We start from the raw sequence: 25,254 nt of genomic DNA on the forward strand, positions 1-25,254 counted from the left end.
CGCCAGAATAAACAGGTGTACAGGAATCGTAAGAGTTTCCACTCCATGAATGTGCAGATAGTGTGCCTGGAGGACCAGTAAATCTCCCACGTCAATGCTAAGTATCCTGGCTCGGTGCATGATGCCTTTGTCCTGAGGAATAGCAGTATCCCAAATGTGATGCCCCAACTACAGAGGCACAGGGTGTGGCTTATAGGTGAGCCTTGCTCCCCACCCAGTGTATGTTAGTGTATGCTTCTGATGTTAACCTCATAGAATAGTGTGTGGCTAAATGTTGTCCCTCAATACCTGCAGGTGACTCGGGCTACCCTTACCTATCGTGCCTGCTGACCCCTGTGAGGAATGCCAGGACAAGGGCTGAAGAACATTATAATGAGGCACATGGGGGAACCAGGAGGATCATTGAGAGAACCTTCAGCCTTCGGAAGGCCAGGTTCAGGTGCCTCCATCTGACAGGTGGATCCCTGTGCTACTCACCCGAGAAGGTCTGCCAGATAGTCGTGGCATGCTGCATGTTGCACAACCTGGCCCTCAGACGCCATGTACCTTTTCTGCAGGAGGAGGGGACTGTGGCTGCAGTAGATCCTGATGACAGTGAGGATGAAGAGGATGAGGATGAAGACAACAGAACATCAGTTATTCGTCAGTACTTCCAATGACACACAGGTGAGACAGGGCAACTTAACATTTCTATGACTATTGGTGTAGTCTGTGTGGCTGTGGCATGATGACATTAACTTCATTTTACCTCTACTTACTGTCACCTATGGTTTGTCATTTTACAGATGTTGGTGATATAACAACTGGGTACTGATGTGCTGACTACAGCCAGCTACAGGTCATTATTTCTATGCTCTCACAATGTACAGTTCATTTGCAATGGATGTAGCTGTTTCCATAAATACACATTTTCAATACATGAAATACTAGTAGTCACGTTTTGTCCAAGGGTGTTTATTGTAGTGCTAAGAAATTGAGGGGAAAGTGCAATGGAATGGGGTGATGATGGAGGAAAGTCCAGGGTATTGTTCTAGTCTGTTTGTAGCACAGGTGCAGTGTCCAGTTGTCCATGGGAAGGGGAGCAAAGGCAGTTCAAGGTGGTCAAGGTGACAATGTGGGGCACAAGGGGGACAATCAGGAGAGTCCACTGTCACTGACCCCAGGTCCCTGATTGTCTTGGGGCGAGGTGTGGCCTGGGGTCCCTGTACAGGTGGGGACACTGCTGATTGACGTGTCCTGAAGACAGAGGTGTGATTACGCTGGGTGGGTGATGTGGTGTTGGATCCTGATGGGGTGGCTCTATGGTGGACTGTTACTGTGCTTTGGTGACCGGCTGTCCAGTGGTTCCTAATGGGCCAGGTAGGTCCTCCAGATCCGGAAGTCCAGAGTTACTGTCATCACTGGGGGCATCTTCTGTTGGGGGACTGGATTGTGGTGGCATCTCCTCTCCACTGACATTGGCCGGGGTACCTGTGGGGATGTAAATGATGTATTATGCTTCATGTGTATGACATTTGTACAACCCTGGCTTCCCCTCTATCGTTGGTGTTGCCCTGCCACCTTTTGCTTGTGTACGGTGATGTATTGTGGTTATGTTAGTTTCCCTATGCTGTGCATGCTTTTGTGATGGGTGTCCATGCAGGGCTGGGAGTGGTGTCCATGCATTGGTATGGCATGCAGGGCTTGGCATTGGGGTTAGTCATATGTGTAGGTGCAGTGTGTGGGACGGAGTGGAGTTATGGGAGTGAGGATGTGAGATGGCATGCAGGTATGGCAGGTATGAGGGGGTGATAGGTAGTAAATGTTGACTTAGCAGTGTATAGTCCTCCGGCAGCGAGTCCCTTGGGATGCAGTATTGCCAAGAATTGCTCCGCCCATGCTGTGAGCTGTCAGGGAGGGGGTGGGGGTCGCCCGCCAGTCCTCTGTATGGCGAGCTGGTGCCTTGCTGCAATGGAATGTACCTTCCCCCATAGGTCGTTCCACCTCTTCCTGATGTTGTCCCTTGTTCTTTAGTGCTGTCCCACGGCATTCACCCTGTCGACGATTCTCCGCCATAGCGACATCTTCCTTGCAATGGATATCTGCTGTACCTGTGCTCCAAACAGCTGTGGCTCTACCCTGACAATTTCCTCCACCATGACCTTTAACTCCTCCTCAGTGAAACGGGGGTGCCTTTGTGGTGCCATGGGTGTTGTGTGGTGTGTGTTGGTGAGAGTGTGTTGAGTAATGTAGTGGGGTGTGTGATGTGGAGTGTGTGAGGGATGTATGGGTGTGAGTGGTGTGTGTGTCTAGTTGTCTCTGTTCTCTTCTTTTCAGTCTCCTGGTAGCAATTGGTGTTTGTAAGTGGTTTTGGGTATGGTGGGTGTGTGTTTTATAGTGGTGTGGTGTGTGTATGGGGGTCAGGTGTGTGGTTTTGATATTGGCCAATTTAGTGTTGTTTTGTATCTGGGTGACCATTCTGAGCGCAGCGGTATGTACCTCCAATGGTTTTCCGCCGTTGAATGTCCTCCGTGGTGATTCGTGGGTCGTAATGTGGTGGGCGTTGTTTTGTTGGCGTAACGGTATTCGTGTTGGTATCGCCACTTTAGCACTGACCTTTGGTCTGACAGATTTGTGTATGTGGCAGTATTTAGTCAGATTGGTGTGTGTGTGTGTGTCATATTATGGTGAACGGAAATCCACCACCGCGACGGTATGTTGGTGGCCGTTACCGTGGCATTAAGCAAGATTTACTGCCAATGTCATATTGAGGGCCATAATTTTTACTGCTGGTACCAAGTGCCTGGTGAATCCATTGATTCCTATGAAGCAACCGTACGAATGTTAGCTTCAACGTGTTCCTTTAAGAATGTGGATGAAATTATCCGAGACCAAGTGGTGATGTGCACCGCATGTGTGAAGGCCCAAAAAAAACTACTATGTCACAGGAACACAACTCTGGAAAAACTAATTTCAACCATCAAGAGGTAGCAAAAGGAGTGAAATTGTTATGCAAACCAGACAGTTATCAAACAGAAGTCAATCTTTTACAAAAGGATGGAGAGAAACTAAAGAACACAAAAAGTAAGGTCAACAAAATATGAGACTTAGTACATGAGGACACCAAACTGGCATGCTACTACCGTGGGTCAACAATGTATTTAGGACATAGCAAAGATTGCCAGTCAAATAACAGAATATGCAAAGGATGCAGTAAAAAATTATATTTTTTTATAAAGTGTGTAGATCCAAGAAGAATAAGTGTACAGGGTAAATAAGGAAGGATTAGAGGAAGCCTCAGGTGAAAATGAGCTGGTGGAAATTTTAGTCTTGTTAGTAGTAGTTCTTATTAACAGTGAGGGCACGTAGAATCAACCTGAATGTTGTGTTCAAGTCAATGGTAAAGACATTGATGTTCTAGCTGACACGGGGTAGAGGATTACTATTATCTGGAAAAATATGCTTATGAAAAGCTGGATAAGAAGGAGCCACTGGATTCAATCAGAATCAATCCTGGCACACATGAAGGTTACAGAATCAAACCTGAAGGCGTGTTCTGTGCAAATCTGGCTTTTAAAGGGAAATGCATTTCAGCCAAAATGAACTATAACGTGAATTTCTTAGGATAGCTGGAACAGCCAGAATTTAAAATAATAATAAATCCATACCAGTCACCATATGTTTTCAGCATCCAAGAGAATAACATACACACCGTTCTGGAAGAGTTCAAAGAAGTGCTAAGTAAGGAACTAGAATGCTTGAAAGATTTAAAAAAAGAAATAATATTTAAAAAAATAGATCCTAGTTAGACAACATGTTAGGAACATACCCCTATCTGCTCACACTGAAATGAAGGCTATGCTTAAGGATTGCTGCAACTATGGAGTCAAAGCAACAGTCAGTGCATTGAAATGACTATCACCCGTAGTAATTGCTGGAAATAAAATGTAACAATTATTACATTATTCATTGATTTTCGCCTGCTTATTTCACAGTGTTGTAGCTGATTGCCCACCACTACCACTTATAAATGAAATGGTATTGTCACTTAATCAGGCCAAGATTTCCATAATTTTAGCTTACCACTAGATTCAATTGGATGACAAGTCCAAAAAGTACACCTCATTTGTTACTCCAGAAAGTGCATTTCAGTTTTGTTGATTCGGTTTGTGTTCAGCATCTACTGCTTTACAACAGGTGACAAACAAAGTATTTGCAGGTATACAAGAAGTCATAACATTTCAGGATGATGTGTACATTTATAGCAGAACTATCAAAGAACATGCATCACTGATAAAACAAGCCTTGCAAAAAATACGAGATAGTGGTTTCACTTTACAGAAAAAACAAATGCAAATTCTTCAGAGAGACGGTGGAGCGCCTTGACCCTGTAATAGACCAGAGTGGTGTATGCCTAAATCCATCACTTATTACAGCTATTTCGAAATCACCAAGGAGGAATTGTTATCGTTTTTGGGCATATGCAAGTTTCACTCACAATTTATATAGAACCATGTACAAAAGGTCAAACAAATGCACAAATTAACAAAAAGGAATGTAGAATCATGTGGAATGATGACTGTAAAAACAGTATGCAGGAAGTCAAAAAAGAACTAGAATCAGCACCATCTGTACAATCATTTGATGCAAGGTTAACATACATTGTGACTACTGAAGCTAGTCGGATAGGCTCGGGTGCTGTACTAAGTCAGAAGACTGGTAAAGTTGAAAAAAAAACTATTGTTTTCACTTAACAAGTTAAGAGGACCAGAAAGCAAATACACTATAATTGAGCTGTTAGCTTGTGAATGGGCAGTTAACAAATTCAAGAGTTCCCTTTGGGTAAAATAATTAATTATAAGTTCTGACCACAAACCGCTTGTGAGTATACTGGAGGATGGCAGCCCAGGAAAAACATTGCCAGGAACCACTGAATTGGCATGTAAACTGCAGGAGTACGAACTCAGAATGAATCACATATCTAGTAGAATGAATGTCAGCAGACTATTTGTTGCATGCACCATGTGAGGGTTAGTCTGATGGTGAAGATACAGATGATGATGATGACATATTGATTGCATGACTGGCTGGAGTTACTTAAATGGAGCCATCATGAAGAGCAAATGGATACAAGCAGTGAACAATGACAACACACTTACCAAAGTGAAACATGACATAGTAAAGGAATGGCCTTGTCAGATAGCACTAGATGAGGCCGTAACACAATTTTGGAAAATAAAGGATGACCTTACTATAGCAAGTGATCTCACTTTACATGCAACACTCTTGTTACACCTACAGACCTGAGAGTTAGGTTGATAGCCTTAGCCCTTGACGACAATGGAGGCATGACAGGAACCTAGCAGAAGCTAAGTGAAAGGTATTGGTGGCCCTCAATGGACCGTAATGTCGATATATATATGTTAAGAGCTGTCCCATTTGAAACAGATGTGAAAAAACTTTGTCTGTACACAAATGTTCAATGACTTAATTAGAATTGCTTTTGGGCCCATGGTTGGCATTGATTTCATTGGTCCTGTGAATGCTTTACTACTTGGCATGCACCAAGCTATTGTTTTAGTTGACTATTTCAGCAAATGGATTAAAGTTAAATTTGTACCCCAACCCACCACTATCAAAGTTATTGAAATTTTAAAAGAATTGTTCTGTTAGGAGTGTTTCCCATGTCTATTGGTGAGCAACAATGGGGTACAGTTTGTGTCACTAGAAATGGTGACGTTTTTGAAGGCTAATGGTGTAGAAGCATATATAATCCTCATTGTTCCATTATCAAGGCAATGGTCAGGTTGAGGGAGCTAATCGCTTAACAAAAGAGACTATCCAAATGGCACTAAAGTCACTCTTCCTTTTCCAGCAGCTCTGAGAACGAGGTTGTGGTCATATTGCACCACTCCTCATAACACCAGAGGTAAAACACCCTTTGAATTGTTTAAGGGAAGAAAAGCGATCACAAACTTGCAGCCTTACTAGTCGAGCGTGTGGAAAAAATGGGAAGACAACAATACAGCTTGAAAGGAGGAGCAGATGCGAGACACAGTTTGGAAACATCAAAGTAAAATGAGTGATGATTATGGTACCAGAAATGCTGTGAGAAGGCTGGGTGTGAATGTTGGGGACCGAGTAAGCCCAGATACCCTAGGAAAGGTTTTGAGCAGATATAAGCAAATGTAGTGAACTCAGGAGGAGAGTAAAAACTAAATGCACAGCTATCTTACTTGATAATAGTGAGTGGTGGAATGGATCAGAGTTGGTGGTGGTGAGCACACCTGAACCAGCAGGTGGAAGCTGTGGCAATCACGAGGTAATGCCTGAACGTGTGAGCAAAGCAAGTGGTAATTTCCAAAAAAAGATTAGAAGAAACAGTACTGATCAAAGGTGTGCCATTAACTCTTTTAAACCAAATGACAAAACCAATCTCTTGGACAGTATTCCTCCCAGAAGAGTTGTTACTCCCCCTATTCGTTTCAAGGACTATGTAATGGAGTAATTTGTTGAAAAGCGGGACAAGATGTAGTATGCAGTTGTATTATTTACATGATGTGTTGATCCTTGTTTGTTGCCATCCCTCCTGTGTCCTTCCTTCCTTTTGGCTATGTGCGCGTGCTGCGCCCTGTTATGGAATATTGCGGTTGAGGGACTCTGGAGAGGGAGGTTATTGGACATTTGTTGGAGAACTAAATAAAGGTCAGTAGGCAACTCCGTGACTCCCATCTCCTCCTTACATGCTTCGAGAACCTACCAAATGAGTCCACCGATTTTCATGTAATGACTTAGCGATCCACAGGGGCCGGCCTTACAGGGTACAAGCTTACCAGCAGCGAAAGAATGCTACTGCAGGCTCTAATAGAATTCCAGTAAGCAAGTGGAACAAGTATTATGCAAAGTACAAGAGTCCTAGGAGCATCCATGTGTGTATTAAGGAGAAGAATAGTAAGAAAAAGGTGTACTAAACAAATGAATTCTGAGGCTGAATTAGCCCATACAGCAGAACATATGGAAATAAAAGAAAAAACAATGAAGAAATGAAGGACACAATCATAAATCCAGTGAAGGGAAGAAGAAATTCATAAATGCAAATGTTCACAGGAGTTCCACCGATTGGGGAAAAAGTGATGCGGGGCGAAGAACTTTGGCCCCATAACGAGATATCTTTTGGCACTCTGACATGTTTAAATTACCCGTGGGAACAGAAAGCTTGAAAAACACACGTGTAACAATGTGAGCTGTGTCGTAGGTGTGCATAACTATGAATACTGCTCCATACCTGGCAGATACACGAGCATTGTGATTTGCTTAGGCGTGGTTATAAACTTTTATTATACTATATCCTAGGGTATTAAAAAGGGAAAAGCAAGTAGAGAAATAGTAATTAAATAGAGTATTAGCAACGGTGATTGTTACAAGTCTCAGTGTGAAAAATATAGGTAACATTTTATGGAATGGCTACTGAAGCCTACGTTGTATTTTCTGCTAATGTATAGAAAGGCACCCAAAACCTTGCGTGCCTTTACTCTAACAAGTCTAAAATTAGGACAGCCTTGTGTTATCAGGCATTCAACACTACAGACATATAGCCTAGAATAATCCTCTGTAGTTTGTAGATAAAATAATTGATCCTAATACAGTCTCTGGCTGGATAAAAATGCACAGAGAGTATACACGATCTTCCCAAGGTCAGCATGCGAATGCTTAATGCGGGGCGTATTTGTGACAAGCAGTGAGAACATAGCATGTGAATTACAGTGTTGTAGTCCATAAACATTATTGTGAAATAATGTAATAGTAATCACAACATACATAGTTGTATCATGTATGAAAGCATGTAACACAGGTAAACTAACAAACTTTCATAAGATAGAGAAACAAATTACAAAACCTAGGTTAGGGAATCCTCCCAAAGGCCAAATGTCTTGGGTCATAAATCTTAGTTAAAAAAAGCCAAAACCTTCACGTCCACCGATGGAAGTCTTTACGGAAAATGTTGTTTAAAAAGCACTATAATGTAAATTTTTATTACCATCACACTACCAATGTGTAGACGCATAAGCTATTTAAATGTAAGAAACTGCATATTGCATGCCATCCATCATGGATACTAGCATATAAATTTTATATTTAAAAAAAAAACAATGGAAATGTTTGTTCAATTAGTCTTTAGAAAGTTGGTGAAGGAAGAATCTGAAGGAAGATGGAGGCAATGCTGCAGATACACCCTCTTACTTATTGAAGAAGATGTAAACATTAGTGTCATCCAAGTTAGCCATCGGCAACAATGAATTTGAGAGCTACATAATGATGAAGAAGGTGGCACGCCTTATGCAGTGACCACAATTAGTAGAACATACGTGTATCATTGTGGCATAATTGCTCAGATTCAACACCAGAAACTAGCATTGAATATTCAAGAGAAACAAGATGTTTTTGAACCGATCTGGGCCAAAAACCACAGAAGGCACGTCAAAACTGCCATGGTGCTAAGAAGGTACTAAGCCGAAAGCACATCAGTTATGCATTGGAGGCACGATCAAGAAGGCTCTTCAATGAAAAAAGAAACAAACTATATTTTGCTAGTATAAACTCAATTTTGTAGTATGTGAGGACTTTGGAATAATAGTCAATGTGCATGTGGAGAAAACGAATCGATAAATGATGCAAAATAGAGTACAAGCAGTATTTACTAAATACCAAAATATGGATTGCGTGCCTGTCATGTCAGAGTTTGACTTGGGCTGGGGGTGTGGGTATATATCACTGTAGTGCATGATTCTCACAACCTCATGCAGCCTATGTAGAGGCCATCCCACTAACAGATGTTGAAAAGAGGATTACTGCTGCACAAATGTTGACATTGATGTTGTCAATAAAGGTACGTAGTGTCACAAGAGATATCACACAGCATCCTGCAGTTACACACACTCAAAATGCATAGCTGTTAAATTGTGACTGAAGGCTTTCAACACCAAGTGAAGCTGTTCTAGATGCATTTAGAGACAAGGCTATATTAGCACTGATGTGAAAAGTTTAATTATTTTGCTGATTTTGTATCCAATTTAGATGTGGGGAGCTGCAAGCCCCTGTAGACCACTTAAATCTGACCCCCGGGGACAAGGAAGGCCATGTGGCTTCTTGTTTTGTTTTCTTTTTGTTCTTAGCTGAGAACAGAAGGCCCCAACAGAGTTTCTTTTTCCTCCCACTGTGCAGCAATGTGGGGCATCTGTACAGATCTTACCCCACCCTTCCATCTGTGCAGATATAGAGCTGTGACACCTGCCAGTTGGTCGACAGTGTATTTAAGCTGTTCCACCCTGCTACTTTCAATAAATTATTCAAAATGATTAGCACTTTGCTTGATTTCAGGGGGCGGGGGGCTACAGTAATGCAAAAAGGGTCAGGTAATGAATGATTTCCTATCTGCCATTTATGGCAATTATTTGGAACTGAAGTGACACAACAAGTGCATAACTTCTAAAAATCATGTGCTATTTGAAGATTGTCAATACAGTGTAAATCAGGTCTACGTGGTTAACTTTCTATCTTGAAGAGTGAAGAAAACCCTCTGGTTGGAGGCTAAACCTTTGCAGCAGGTTAACTTGCTTTTTGGTGACATGTCCATGGTAGCCCTGGCATTCTGTTATGGGGGCTTAAGAACCATATGAGGTAACCATATGGGGTCTCAGACTTAGGCTGTCATTAGGAGTCTGGTGGTCCTAGAACCTCCAGACTCGCGGTGGCAGTCGGACCGCCGGTAATGCGGCGGTCGGACAGCGACTTTATGTCTGTGGGGGAATGCTAGTATGCATACAGTTACACTTGTGACTAAAACCAGAATCCATTGACACAGACCTTTCTCTTCATCCAATTCTTCCATGGGTGGTGACTACGGATGCCAGTGCAAAGGGTTGTGGTGCTACTCTAAAGCCACTTGTAAGTACAAGGGAAACAGACCTGCAAGAAGAGTCAAAGATCTTCAAATTGGATCAAAATGTCTGCAGTTTTACATGTTCTCGCTCATTTTCAGCTCCTTCTTTGGCTTAGCATGTTCTTATTCAGAAAGACAATTGTACAATCATAGCTTACATAAAGCGACAATGGGGGCGCAGGTCCACATCTCTTGATCTAGTACCTGTGAAAATGGGATCATGAATTAAACTTCACTTTTTCTTCCTGAAGGCTTCCCACATAAGTAGACCAGACAGGATAATAGCAGACAATGTAAGCAATGCATTTCTGACTATAACTTGTCCTTTTCTTTATGTGTTTCCTCCTATTACTTTTATCCCTCAGATTCTTCAAAGAATCAGCAAGAAGCTTCACAAGTGATTGTGGTTTTTCTCTTGCGACTTTGCAGATCTTGTTTTCCTCTTCTGCTGGCCATGCCTTTATTTCCTCCTTAGAAAAGTCCACTCTCACCATTCATTCTTGGAGTACCAGGGTGCCTACCTCTTTAAGCCTATATTTTGGTATTAAAGCTGAGAGAACTATGTTACAAATTAAGGGTGCCCGGGTCAATTTAGCTGAAGCCATTCACAAATCTAGACATCCCTGCCCTCTAAATTACTTTTTTAAATACTGGAAGAATTTTCCAGAGCTGGTGTTCTTTGAGATTCCTTAACCCCTATCAACAGTATCATTTGCTCTATTCCGTAAGTTCTATACGAGGTATTCGAATCAAATGTAGCAACATGAACCCTTAAGGCTCAACAGGCAACAATCAGAGCTTTTTAACAGTGTTTGGAAGGAGTGATTATGAAATTCTAGATTTTTCATTTCCAGATGGTTGACACCTCATTCCCTCCCTCTATGGGATGTGCCCTGATTTTAAGATCAGGATTAAGGATAATTAAGACTACTTGTAAGTAGCGAAGCTATAACAGCCAGCACCATATTTCAAGGCAACAGGTTTTCTTCAGCGCTTTATAATGTTGAACCTCGAAATGCGCCTATTTTTCATGGGACGAGGGTGTGCCTTTAAAGGCCGAAATTCCTGCATTAATATGCGGTGATGGCTATAACAGGAAGTAAACTATTTCAGCGGCCCTGTTAATCTATAAACACTGTTCTGTGTACTTTCTGAAATGGTGAATGGAAAATACCTCTCCAAGCCTGGAATATGGTAAATCATTTTCAGCTTTGATTTTGTTGGGCCTGGCAAGGACTAATGAGCAGTATTTGCGCCAAAGTAATTAACCAAAGCCCACGGCTCTACACGTTTTAGTTTGCGAAATAAAACAGTATTCCTGTGTCTAGCTGAGGAGAAGAGCCGGCAACGACTGTTTATCAGATTCACGTTTCCAACATTCACAATGTCAACTTTTAATTTTCTTTCAGAGTCGGGGACACAGAAATTCGAGGTGAGTGAATTGCGGTCTCTTTTTCGAACCATTTGTTTCTTAGAATGTGTGCATGTTGCGCGGTGGTGGAACCGGTTACCTGCTGTCTGCATGAATTATTTAAAATCAAGGTAAACTATCTACTCTATTGTATCCTGCAAGCTAATTGACAATATAGCTTATTTATGAGTCAGAGATAAAAGGTGAGGTACATTCCTGATTTCTTCGTGGGCCAGGCAAGAGTGGAGCCATTAAAAAGCTCTATAAAAGAAAACGTACTGTTCTCTTTTGTAGTCTTGGCCATAAGAAACGTTTTTCATTAAGCCTTGGAATCTAGCAACGTTTTAATTCTCTGGGTCATGTTCATGTGAATGTGAGAAGATATTTCTGCCTTTAAGAATTCTTCATCAGTAATCATTAGGACCCAGCTTATTGCCCTAACTGATGTTAACGCCTATAAAAGGGTTCATAGCATTACATATTATGCAGAATGAGTAGTTAATGTGATTTCATCGACCAAACATAGCTTCTTGTAGCCTTGTTAAGTCAGAGGTTGTTCATGTATTTTTTATTTTTAAAGGGTATTTCTTCTTCCTGCTGCTTCTGTAAGATGTTCGTAAGATTGTCCATTCAGTGAAAAACCCCTCCCTCTTGCCAATTCATCGAGCTCTGGCTCTCCAGCCTTCGGTTTATAATGATGGTCGCTAGTCGCCCTTTTTTCCCAGTGTGCTTGTTGGATAACTCTTCTTTTACATTTTTAATACTAAGGTGACGAATAGGCATACTGTTCCATACTGTACTTACAACCCCCCACTTCCTTTCCCTCAAAAGAGCAATTAACACTCCCCTGGGTGTATTTCCAGGACCATTTCTACAAGAATTACAGTTCAGTACCTTTATTTCCATTAGAAAGTGAACTTGCACCTCACTATCTCCAGTGTCCATGTTTTGAAATTGTAATGTTGAATGGTGGGCTGATTTTTTCTTATTTCGGCTGACACACTCTCCCTCTCATCCCTCTAGCAGTCACTCCCCATTTTGCACCCAGTAACTTCCCTCCAGTCAGTGCTTAATTTGTGCTTGTTGTTTCCGGTGCAGAGCACCGGCACTTATTTTTGAAGGCTGGTACTTATTTTTCTACCTAAAGCATTTACTGCAAGCAAAAGACACATACGGGAAAGACAGAGGAAGAGAAAAACGTGTCACAAAAAAGAAAGCTGGAGGAGTGAGCTGAAGGGGAAGGGAGTGGCTGTATATGGATTAAAGAGGGCTTCAGCATTACACTGCCTCAGTATTCTGTGTTCGCACATTTAATTGCAGCTGCCGCGTGTTTAAAAGGAGAGCTTTGGGCACCGGCACATTTTTATTTACAAATTAAGCACTGCCTCCAGCACATGATTTGTTCCCATCCCTTTGAGTATTGTATACCTCTTCTCTAACCATTATTATTAATATCCGTTACTTTAGTCTGTCCTCATTCAGCTGACGCCCTCAGTACCCTCGTATTAACCACAGAACGTTAGAACATAGCTTCACGAATTAGTGCTAACCTTGCTTCAAGTGGCACTTTTTATTGTTTTGAAGTGTGGCTTACCACTACTTTATACTTTGGCAGCATTATTCACATGCAACGTCTGTACAGCGGAACTTGCTCTTTATCTAATATACACACATCTCACCCACTGTACCGTTATGCACACCCACGTAGACCTATGCTGATTGTCTAGTGCTGCACACCTGTTAAGTATTATTGAGTAGGAAACTGATTGCTACACTGTTAAACTACCTCGAGTTGGATCATGGCACCCCGTAGTCACCATACATCAACCAACAAATGCATATGTAAAGAAAGAAGGAAAGAAAGATAAAAAAAAAACAGAAAGAAAGGCATTTGTGGCTAAATGTAATTTTCAATGTCAAGTAAGAAGTCTCATGATATGTGGTTCAGTTTTAAATGTGTTCAATAAGTGTCTCCCTGGGAATGCCCTTCTCGGGTCTCCTTTTTCTCCTTAATTATGAGGACTGTAACCTGCAATACACTTGCAGTTTGATAGAGTAAAATTTGAAAAATCTCTTCAAGTATATGTTTTCTCCTGTGTTAGACACAGCCTCCTCTGCAGGGTCATCTTGTGTATTTTTTGCCTTCTCACCTCCCGTTTTCTGATCTTTGTTTTTGATTTTAAGTCACACATCTAAAAAATGCCACTTTTAGAAAGTAGCAATTCTCTTGTCCTAGCCACTTGGTACATGCAGCCTGTATCCTAGTTCACATGGCTAGGTATAGCTGAAAGCAGATCTTTGTGTATTATTCCCTGACATTAAGACAAAAGGGAAATAGGTATTGTCAGGATGGGCTGTCTGTCAGGATGAGGGGGGGAGCTGTTACCTACCACACGTACACCTCACAAAGGTCCGGCCTCAGCACCCTCACAAAGGGTTTCACATTAGTCTTTTGTGCCCCAGAGAATTCTGATGTCAAGGCCAGGAGGCATCAAATTCCAGACACCTCTGTAGGGGAGGACTCTAGAAGAGTCTCCCACTTCAAAGTGGGCACCAGGTAAACATTTGGAAACCTTAGACCAGCTCTTTAGATGACCTGTGGATTCTACCAGGAAGAAGGAGTGCCCTGCTGTGAAATCTGCCTTGCTGACCCACTTGCTGACCCAGGACTGCTGTTACTGCACCAGGACTCTTCTGCTGCTGTGAGCAGCCCTGCTGAATCCAGCCTACCTGTGTGGACCCAGACCCAGAACCCCAGGAAATGTCCAAGGGACTGTTGGGTGGCCCCCTGTACAAAGCACACAAAAACAGAGGGAGAGGAGGTCGGGGGCGGTGTCTGTCCTCCTTATAGCCCATATAATATTACGAAAGAGGCCTTTTGTATTTTGAATGTTGAATTTGCATAGAAAATTAATTAATATAGAGAAAATAATGCACACATTTGAAGGTGTGACCACGTGAGTGGCCACCAATATTCACGAAGTGTACATATTAATGGCTTATTAATATGAAATGTTGATCTTATATTTGAATCATGTAGTAATATACAAAAACAAAGAGGGAGAAGGAGGTTGTAGGGCTGAGACTGCCCTCCTTATAGCCTATTTAATATTACAAAAGAGGCCCAGCTAAAAGAACTACCACAGGATGGATAGGAAAAAGGATTTTCTTGTTAGAAAAACTCTCACCCACCAGGGTTAGCCCTTGGTGGGATGCGTCATCATTTGGTTTCATCCCTTTCCGCTATGGAGCGGGGCGTACTATGACCTAGGGGATACATGTGAGCACTGATGTAGTCTCGTCAATGTGAATCACAGGAGGGAAAGGGGTGGTGGGGTTTCGGGTGAATAAAAAAATACCTGTCTCCTAGCAATATCAATGATTTAATAGATCTCTTGGAGGCTGTATGATTTAAAAGGGGTTGCAGAATTGGGGGATGTAATGTACTTGACTTCCTAAACTACTGTTTCAGAGCTTTACCCCTAGGCTCCTCTTCAGGACCAAGGCAGACTCCCTGGTGCCACTCCTTGTTTGACTACCTCTAATGAATGCATACATAATACATGCTCAGTGATATGGTGCAATTTACCTAACTAATGTGGTGTGATAAAATGATATCTATTGTTTGTGGTGTCCCACATTGATACAAGAGAGGCACAGTTATCATAGCCCCCATTTGTAATGGGCCCCTATATATGTTGTTCGTGTGTGTGGTGCCACCTATTTGCAAACTGCACCCACTCGTGGACATCAGGAATGAGAGACTAAAGTACTTTCACAATCAACAATACAAGACATACTACATGTAAAACATTTAAACATGTAAACACATGAAACACACCAAACAGCACACAGGTACATGCGTAACTTACTCTGTAGTATTTGGACTCTCATATCATAGCTCCTCCGGGAGGGGTATGAGCTTGTAGTCACACTCTAAAGAATTGGCAAAGATTTAGAATTAATTAATCTTACCGGATGTGTAGCACGATGTAAAGACTGATCAAAAGGCACTCACTTCCTCTAAGCGACACTCCCGCTATGTACCTAATGCTCACCTCCCCGGGGTCTGATTCTTGAAAGTTCACATGGGAGCCGAGTTTATATGTGCAGCAGCCCTTGCATCTTGGCACGCTAAAGCGTGCAGCACCAGACCGCTAACTTCCCCAAGATGGCGGCCACCCTTGGAACAAACGGGGGTCCATGATGACCCTAAAAGTAAGTATCCCTTGTGGGTGCTTGTAATTGCACAGAGGTCATTGGGGCTTCATGGGCTTACAGAGACGGAACTGGGGATTCCCATACCGTTTATATAATCATGGGGGAGTTTATTGCTTGTGTTTAATGAAGGGTTATTCTTTCCCATCTTACAGTGATGCTGACGTATATGTGAGTGGTTAATGCTTATTGTTGAGGGTTTGTGCTTTGTGACACTATGGAATTTAAAGGAATGAGATGGACATAGGACCTTTTGCGCTGCCTAGGTGTACCATTCATTTTAGGCGATGTGTATCCGACTAATGATTAATGTGATTTTAACACTTTGTCAGCTGACTCCAAAATATGTTCTCATTGAGGCCAATTTGATGTGTGCGTAATTTAGAGACCTTCTTTTTCGAACAGTGTAAATTCACAATTAATCTCTTTATGGTGTTCTAGGACAACCCACTGATAATCCTCCACTGTGTGTGCTTTCTCTTTGAAATGAATGGACATTTTAGTTGTGGCCCGTCCACATCTCAAGTTACTATGGTGTTTGTAGATTCAAGTCTTGACCTTGTGGGTGGTCATCCCCACATAATGTAGGTTGCATGGACAATTGATCATGTCTACTGCTCGCTGAGTGTTACAATTAGAGAAGTCTCTAATGTCCCATGTTGCAACTGGAGAAGTCTCTAATGTCCCATGTTGTGCTGTCATTAAAGGTGACCTGTTTAGTGACCTTTGTTAGATGGCATACACTACAGTTTCCACATGGATAATGTCCTTTAGGTAGGTAGTTGTTATCTTCTGGTTTATTACAAAGGTGGCCTGAGCGGGTGTGTACAAGCATGTCTCTAAGACTCTTTCCCCATTTATGTGTAAACATGGGTTTGGGAATATTTAATGAGCCACCATTGAGGATGCTCCAATGTTTGTTGATGATTCTGCTTATTTGATTGGAGGCAATGGTAATTGTTGTGATACTTATCGGTCTTTCCTCCTTCTCTTTTTGGGGAGGGGTGTCCAGAAGGCCTTCTCTGTTGTTATTGTGAGCTTGCTTCATGGCTCAGCTGATTATTCTTGGAGGGTATTCCCTAGCCTCCAGTTTAGATGCTAGACTCTGGGCTTGTTTTTTGTAATCTGATATCTCTGAGCAATTCCTTCTCAATCTGAGAAATTGTCCAGATGGTAAGTCCTCTCTCAAATGGCAGGTGTGAGCATATGAAACAGGAGCAAACAGTTTTTGGCTGTTTTTTTTTTCATGGGTGGCTGTTTTAAGAGCACCATTGGTGGTATAATGTTTAAATCCAGGAAGAGCGTATGTTACTTGCTCATTGTGTGAGCGAATTTCAAAAGCTGGTCCTGTCTCTTTAACCACTCCAAAAATGTCACCACTTGTGTCCCATCCCCTTTCCAGATAACTAAAATGTCATCAATTTATCTTTTCCACAACACTATGGCCCTCATTCTGACCTTGGCGGGCGGCGGAGGCTGCCCGCCAAAGTCCCGCCGTCAGGTTACCGTTCCGCGGTCGAAAGACCGCGGCGGTAATTCTGACTTTCCCGCTGGGCTGGCGGGCGGTCTCCTTCAGACCGCCAGCCAGCCCAGCGGGAAAGAGGCTTCCACGATGAAGCCGGCTCGGAATCGAGCCGGCGGAGTGGAAGCTGTGCGACGGGTGCAGTTGCACCCGTCGCGTATTTCACTGTCTGCGCAGCAGACAGTGAAATACATTTAGGGGCCCTCTTACGGGGGCCCCTGCAATGCCCATGCCAGTGGCATGGGCACTGCAGGGGCCCCCAGGGGCCCCGCGACCCCCCCTACCGCCATCCGGATCTCGGCGGTCCGACCGCCGGGATCTGGATGGCGGTAGGGGGGGTCAGAATCCCCGCGGCGGTGCAGCAAGCTGCGCCGCCGCGGAGGATTCAATGGGGCCGCGGTACACTGGCGGGACCCCGCCAGTGGTGCCGGTCCGACCGCGGCTTTACCGCCGCGGTCGGAATCCCCATTGAAGCACCGCCGGCTTGTCGGCGGTGCTCCCGCGGTCCTCCGCCCTGGCGGTCAAAGACCGCCAGGGTCAGAATGAGGGCCTATGTTGTCTCCTGTACAAAGTGACATGGACAGAACAGGCTTCTTTGACATCGACGCAGCTCAATGCCGGTATCGGCCCAGCTCATCAAATTTTGTCCTGCGTGCAATTGAAGCACAGCACAGGTCTTTGCAAGCCCCCTTTGTGGGCCTCTTGACAATGACAGAAGGCATCACATCACCTGCTCCTGTTGACAGCTTCGTATACTCTGCCACTGCATGTCACATTTCGCACAAAACCTTGCATCGCAGCTCCTAATCGACGTCTCCTCATTGCTGGTCAGCTCGAAGGAAGGACTTTGCATCCTGAAATCCAGGCCACAAGGTACTGTTTCAGAAGACTGAACTCAGTCCTGTATCTGGCCCTGTGCTCTATCATGGTCAGCCTGAACTTGTGGCTTGGACCCGGTCTACTGCAACTAGTTAACCATGGTTGGCTCTTTTTGTTTTTTAGTGCTTGTTTTCACAAAACCTTTAAAATTGCTTATCTGTGGTTCTACTAATTGGACTGTTGTCGTTTTGCTGTCATAACTTATTACAAATGTACTCTATTTTTCTAAATTGGTGTGAGGTTTTTCTTGTGTTATTTCTTTACTTTATTGCTGCTTGTGTGCTGCATAGATACACATTGCCTATAACTTAAGCCTAATGCTTTTGTGCCAAGCTACCAGAGGGGGAGCCTGGGTTAATTTGGGGGTGGCTTGTGTTTCATCTCAACACAAACTGTGATTGCTGCTTGATTAGGCTTTCACTCCCTCATTCAGGAACCCACTTTCCTACACACAACATTCATAGAAGTTTTAAAGGTTGCTGAAGAGCCTCTGTTTTATCCTCAGTTAGACTATAATAATTGACAAGATTTAAATATGTCCCTTCTACTGAGACTTTAAACCTTTTCCACCTGCCTCTTCCATGTCTCTTAATGGCTTCTATTTGCCAGTTAATATTACACAACACGTACACTGCTGCTCTCCTCGCAGTTGCCCCCAAAGATGAAAAAAAGTGTGAGAGAAATATCTAGGAATCATTCATTTCAGATTACTTTATTGTTAGATCTGACAGCCTTAGGGTGGTTATCCCCCAACGTTTTGCCTGCTTCCCTCCACTTTTCTGACACTGTTTTTGCTGGTTTTAGGACTGCTAACCAGTACTAAAGTGCATATGCTCTCTCACTTAAACAGGGTAACATTGGTTCATCCCCAATTGTCATATTTGATTTCCTTATAAGTCCCTAGTAAAGTGCACTACATGTGACCAGGGCCTGCAAATTAAATGCTACTAGTGGGTCTGCAGCACTAACTGTGCCACCCACATAAGTAGCCCCTTAACCATGTCTCAGACCTGCCATTGCAAGGCCTGTGTGTGCAATTTCACTGCCACTTCAACTTGGGATTTAAAAGTACTTGCCAAGCCTTAAACTCCTCTTTATCTACATATAAGTCACTCCTAAGGTAGGCCCTAGGTATTCCATAGGGCAGGGTGCTATGTAGGTAAAAGGCAGGACATGTACAAATGTGTTTGAATTATCCTGGTAGTGAAAAACTCCAAAATTAATTTTCCACTACTGTGAGGCCTGCCCCTTTCATAGGCTAGCATTAGGACTGCCCTCATATACTTTTTGAGTGGTAGATTCTGATCTGAAAGGGGTAACCAGGTCATATTTAGTATGGCCAGAATGGTAATAGGAAATTCTGCTTATTGGTGAGGTTGGATTTTATATTAATATCTTAGAAAGGCCACTTTTAGAAAGTGAGCATTTCTCTGCACTTAAAAAATATCTGTGCTTTACAGCCTGTCTCCAATCAACATATGGGCTGGGCTGGTTGACAGCTCACTTGTGCATTTCACCCAGACAACCACAAACCCAGGACACTCAGTCACACCTGCACTCATCTGCATTTTGAATGAGTCTTCGTAGGCTTGAAGGGTGGAGGGCCTGGCACATACATTTCAAAGGCTAATGGCCTGCCCTCACACAATGGACTTCCAAACCCCCTACTGGGACCCTGACAGACAGGACTGTACTGAAAGGGGAACTTATGCACTTCAAAACCACTCTTTGAAGTCTCCCCCACTTCAAATGCATTTTTGGGTATGTAAACTGGGTCTCTGACCCCACCAACTCAGTCACCTCTGGATCTACACCTGCATAATGTCAAGAGGATCTGCCTGGCTGTCCAAAGGACTTATCTGGACTGCTTTGCTGAGAAGGACTGTTGCCCTGCTGCCTTCTGACTTTGCTGAAAGGACTCTGCCTTCCCCAAACGTGCTCTCCAAGGGCTTGGATTGAGCTTGCCTTCTGTTTTTTGAAGTGTCAGGGCCAAAAAGACTTCGGCGGTCATTACAACATTGGCGGTAAAAGCCGCTTACTGCCACAGCTATTATGACCCACATCCCGGAATCCGCCAAAAGTCAGACACCCACACAAGTCCGCCACACCAAAGGTCAGTGATAAACTGGCGAAAACAAAACCTCCACCATCACGCCAACAGAAATACGCCCACACTATCACGACATACAAATCCACGCGGCGGTCTTTCATCTGCGGTATTCCATTGGCGGTACACACTGCTGCACTCAAAATACACACACTCTTACAAAACACAGCCACATTGGACAATTCAAAATACACACACCTGATACACATACACACACCACTCCCACACACCCAATACAATATAAAACACACACCCACATCACCCACAAACCCCCAGGACAAAAAAATTCCGAAAGAAGGCCAGAGAGAGAGACACCACCAGCAAGAACAACAGCATCCACAGGCACACACCATCACCCACACAACTTCCACGCACCTCACACAACACACCACTACATATCACCACACTTATCACCACACACTCCATCCCACACATCACCTACACCACCCCATGGCACGGCAAAGACACCCCAGGTTCTCGGAGGAGGAGCTCAGGGTCATGGTGGAGGAAATCGTCCGGGTAGAGCAACAGCTATTCGGATCACAGGTGCAGCACACCTCCATAGCTAGGAAGATGGAGCTATGGTGAAGAATAGTGGACAGGGTCAACGCAGTGGGACACCACCCAAGAAATCGGGAGGACATCAGGAAGAGGTGGAACGACCTACGGGGGAAGGTACGTTCCGTGGTCTCAAGACACCACCTGACGGTTCAGCGGACTGGCGGAGGGCCCCTACCTCCTCCCCCACAACTAACAACATGGGAGGAGTAGGTCTTTGCGATTCTGCATCCTGAGGGCCTCGCAGGAGTAGGTGTAGGAATGGACTCTGGTAAGTCAGAGCTTTACTATTACATCCCCCACCCTACCTGCATGCTATCACATACCCCCACCCTCACCCCCAGCACCCCAACTCCTCACATATGTCCCAACATCACAAACCACACATCCCAACACCAAGCCCTGCATCCAACAACAAAGCATGGACACCCATCACCAATGCTTGCCCACTGCACATACCCATACACCCCCCTAAACCATCATCACACAAGCTCCCACACAGGAATGCTAGCACTGGGGTACACGGTCACCCACCCATTGCGCACCATTACACACACAGATTTAATAAACATCCTTTTATACCCCTGCATGACCCCCTACCCAACGTCACCGGACATGAGGGTCCACACATGTCCACACCACCAACAGAAGAGGCCCACAGTGATGACAGCAGCTCTGTCCAACTGGATTTAGATGACCAGCCCGGACCATCGGGGACCTCTGGACAGTCGGTCCCCCTCACACAGGCACAGGCCACCACAGACATTCCCCACTCTGGAAACACCAGCACAACACCCACCCAGCGGGCCCATACCTCTGTCCCCAGGACACGTCAATCAGCAGTGTGTCCACCACTACAGGGAACCCAGGATAACCCACCACCCCAACAACAACAGGGACCTGGGGGCAGTGGTAGTGGGCACATGGTCCAGGGGACGGAGGCCAGGAACACAGGGGAACTGGGAGGGCTTCTGTGCGACAGGGGGCGGACAGGCCAAGGGAACCCACTCTCCACGAGGCCCTCTCCTCCATCATGGGAGCCTACCACCACTCCCAGGAGACGATGGCAACAGTACTGGCCAAGTTTCAGGAGACCCAGCGCATGCAGGAGGAACAGTATATGGGCTTTAGGGAGGAACTCAGAACCATCAGCTCCACCCTGGGCACCATCGTAGGGGTGCTGAAGGAAGTACTCAACACCAGGAGGGACACTGTGGCACTACAAGGGGCCCCTGACACTAGCATGGACGATGAACTCCCCACCACCTCCACCGGCGCTAGTGGACAGGACGCCCCACCACAGGACCACCACACCAGCACCCCATCCCCTGCAAAGGGAGAACCACCCCGCAAACGGTCCCTGAGATCCAGGACAAAGACAGAGCACGATGCCAAGACCCCCACCAAGAAATTAGACCACCCTGATTGTCATCCTACTGTCCCACTTTGTTACCCTGTCCATAATTAAACTGCCCGAGCTCCACTTCCTATGCCCATATGGGCAATGCACTTGTGAGACTAATAGACTGGACTCTGCCATGGACACTCCTCCGCCATCACCCCTCACCATTTCACTACCCCCTCCAATATTGAGCATTTAAATGAACACACCTAAAGCACAAAACGATCTGGAGTCTGTCTGTGATTTCGAAATAGTGTATTAGCAATTACAGTGCTAAAATGTTTTTTAAATAGTAATGTCAACATACCTATGTCACACAGCTCTAGTCCATGAGGAATCTAAGCAGATGTCACACAGTGGGACCCACATCTGTGAAATCGTAAGGGAAAGTGACAACTCAGTGACCATACACTGGGTGAAAACGACAGACAGGAGAGAGATAGTAGTGTCAAAGTACATGTAGTAGGCAGGTTTGGATTCCTACCTGTGTCTCACTGGAAATATTGCAGGATCACTGAGTCCCTGTTGTGTATGTCTTCTTCCTCTGCTTCCACCCCATCACTGTCCACAGGCTCCACTGCTGCCACAACACCACCATCTGGACCATCCTACTGCAGAAAAGGCACCTGTCGTTGCAAAGCCAAGTTGTGAAGCATACAACAGGCCACGATGATCTGGCACACCTTCTTTGGTGAGTAGAATAGGGATCCACCTATCAAATGGAGGCACCTGAACCTGGCCTTCAGGAGGCTGAAGGTCCGCTCGATCACCCTCCTAGTTCGCCCATGGGCCTCATTGTAGCGTTCCTCTGCCCTTGTCCTGGGATTCCTCACTGGGGTCAGTAGCCATGACAGGTTGGGGTAACCAGAGTCACCTGCAAATGGCGAGGGACAACTGTTAGACACACACTAACCTGTAGGGATAACCCCAGACCCAGACAACTATTCCCAGTGACTTGCTTCCAGGTGCTCACCTAATAGCCACACACGTGTCTCTGGAGTTGACCCATCACATAAGGGATGCTGCTATTCCGCAGGATGTAGGCGTCATGCACTGAGCCAGGGAACATGGCATTCACATGGGAGATGTACTGGTCTGCCAAACATACCATCTGTACATTCATAGAATGATAACTCTTCCGGCTCCTATACACCTGTTCACTCCTGTGGGGGGGACCAAAGCCACATGGGCCCCATCAATGGCACCTATGATGTTGGGGATATGTCCCTGGGCATAGAAATCACCTTTCACTGTAGGCAAATCCTCCACCTGGGGGAAAACGATGTAGCTACGCATGTGTTTCAGAAGGGCAGACAACACTCTGGACAATACGTTGGAAAACATAGGCTGGGACATCCCTGATGCCATGGTCACAGTTGTTTGAAAAGAGCCACTTGCAAGGAAATGTAGCACTGACAGCACCTGCACTTGAGGGGGGATTCCTGTGGGATGGCGGATTGCTGACATCAGGTCTGGCTCCAACTGGGTACACAGTTCCTGGATTGTGGCACGGTCAAGCCTGTAGGTGATAATCAAATGTCGCTCCTCCATTGTCGACAGGTCCACCAACGGTCGGTACACCGGAGGATGCCGCCATCTCCTCACATGTCCCAGCGGATGGTGCCTATGAAGGACAACAGCGAGCACAGAGTCAACCAACTCAGAGGTACGTACCCACAGTTTACACAGAACACCATCCAAACACAAAAGGTGGCCTGTATGTGTGTTGAGTCTAGGCCTAGGTATGTGTGACGCAGTTGAAAATGAAGCCATGTGGGCCCCTGAAATGGCGGCTGTCTGACCTCTAAAGTGGGACAATGGGATGTGCGGTAACTGCGCTGGCGTTGTACACCGTCGCGGTAGGCGGTCGAAGACCGCGGCGCAATGCTGCATTGGTTAACATTGGACCCTATGGGTCCCAGGAGCCAATGATGATGTACGCCGGCGGTGACGGTACGCAACGTGGGAGGGGTGCCCATCACACCATGACCCCCCTGATGTTCAGGATCCTGGCGGTGGCCTACCCGGAGTTGGATGGGCGCTTGAGGGCATCACAGCAGACACAAGGGGGTGAGTACACTCTCATTCTGCTGACTTTGCGCGCATTGGAGGTGTCTGGGTGGGGGAGGAGGGCTGTGGGTTTCCCTAGGCCAGGGCGAGTTCCGTAGGCAAGGCCCCTCCGTAAGGCAGGCCATGTGGCACCCCACCCCACCTCTGTAGAGTGCCAAGTACAGCTATTCATGCCCCTGTGTCATCTATGTGTGCAGATGTCGTCCATAGCCTTGTAGGCCATTTCCCAGGAATTGAACAGTGAAGCCCAAGAGCGCAGCATAGTGCAGGGGGCTTCTGTGTCTGTCGTGTCCGCCAACGGTAGCGGTAATGCATGCACTCAACATGTCTTTCTTCTGTCGCCCCCCCCTTTCTGTGCTCTCCCTGTTCTTGTGTTGATTAGCATCATCAGGCGGAGGAGCAGCGGCACCGGAGCACGAGGGAGCTGCATCCCACATGGCCCGGGAGGGCGAGACTACGGACTCGGAATTCACCAGTGTGACGGGGGCGAGGGGATCTCCACTGCAGGGACAGGAGCTGACACCAGCGACACGGACTTATCCTCTGATGGGAGCTCCCTTCTGGCGGTGGCAACATCTGTGCCCCCCGAATCTACAGGTACAGCCGCCACCCCCCCTACCAGCACCGCCCTCCCAGCAGCCCCTCAGCCTTTGCCCCATGTCTGCTCACCCAGGAGGGTGGGCATCACTTTTGCCCCAGGCACTTCAGGCCCTGCCCCAGTCACCCCTGCTGCCATCAGTGAGGAGGCCATTGACCTCCTGAGGTCCCTCACTGTTGGGCAGTCTACCATTTTGAATGCCATCCAGGGTGTAGAAAGGCAGTTGCAACAAACAAATGCATTCCTGGAGGGCATTCATTCTGGTCAGGCGGCCCTTCACCGAGCTTTTCAGACTGTGGCCTCAGCACTGATGGCAGCCATTGTCCCCGTCTCTAGCCTCCCCCCTCCAACTTCCTCCTCCCAGACCCAATCCCCTGTACCTCTGCCTATCCCAAGCACACCATAAGACCAGCCTGCACACACCTCAACACACAAGGGAAGCTCAGGCAAACATAAGCACCACACATCCCACAGGCACTCACGCAAGCAACACACACATGCAGACACACCAACATCCACTGCCTCCACTGTGTCCCCCTCCTCGTCATCTCCCTCCTCCCTCCCAGTCTC

At 45.5% G+C, this 25,254-nt stretch overlaps 1 protein-coding gene across 1 annotated transcript in view; it reads left to right on the top strand.

Moving 5' to 3' along the window:
* The window catches only part of VAV3 (vav guanine nucleotide exchange factor 3), a 1,144,177-nt gene that overhangs the window by 681,607 nt on the left and 437,316 nt on the right, over positions 1–25,254 (top strand). The window contains exon 18 of the mRNA XM_069232407.1: positions 11,329–11,351. Within this exon, the coding sequence (XP_069088508.1) occupies positions 11,329–11,351 (23 nt within the window). The remainder of the gene's footprint in view (positions 1–11,328; positions 11,352–25,254) is intronic.

The sequence above is a fragment of the Pleurodeles waltl genome, chromosome 4_2 (genome assembly GCF_031143425.1).
Source record: "Pleurodeles waltl isolate 20211129_DDA chromosome 4_2, aPleWal1.hap1.20221129, whole genome shotgun sequence".
In the NCBI taxonomy this organism is placed as follows: domain Eukaryota; kingdom Metazoa; phylum Chordata; class Amphibia; order Caudata; family Salamandridae; genus Pleurodeles; species Pleurodeles waltl.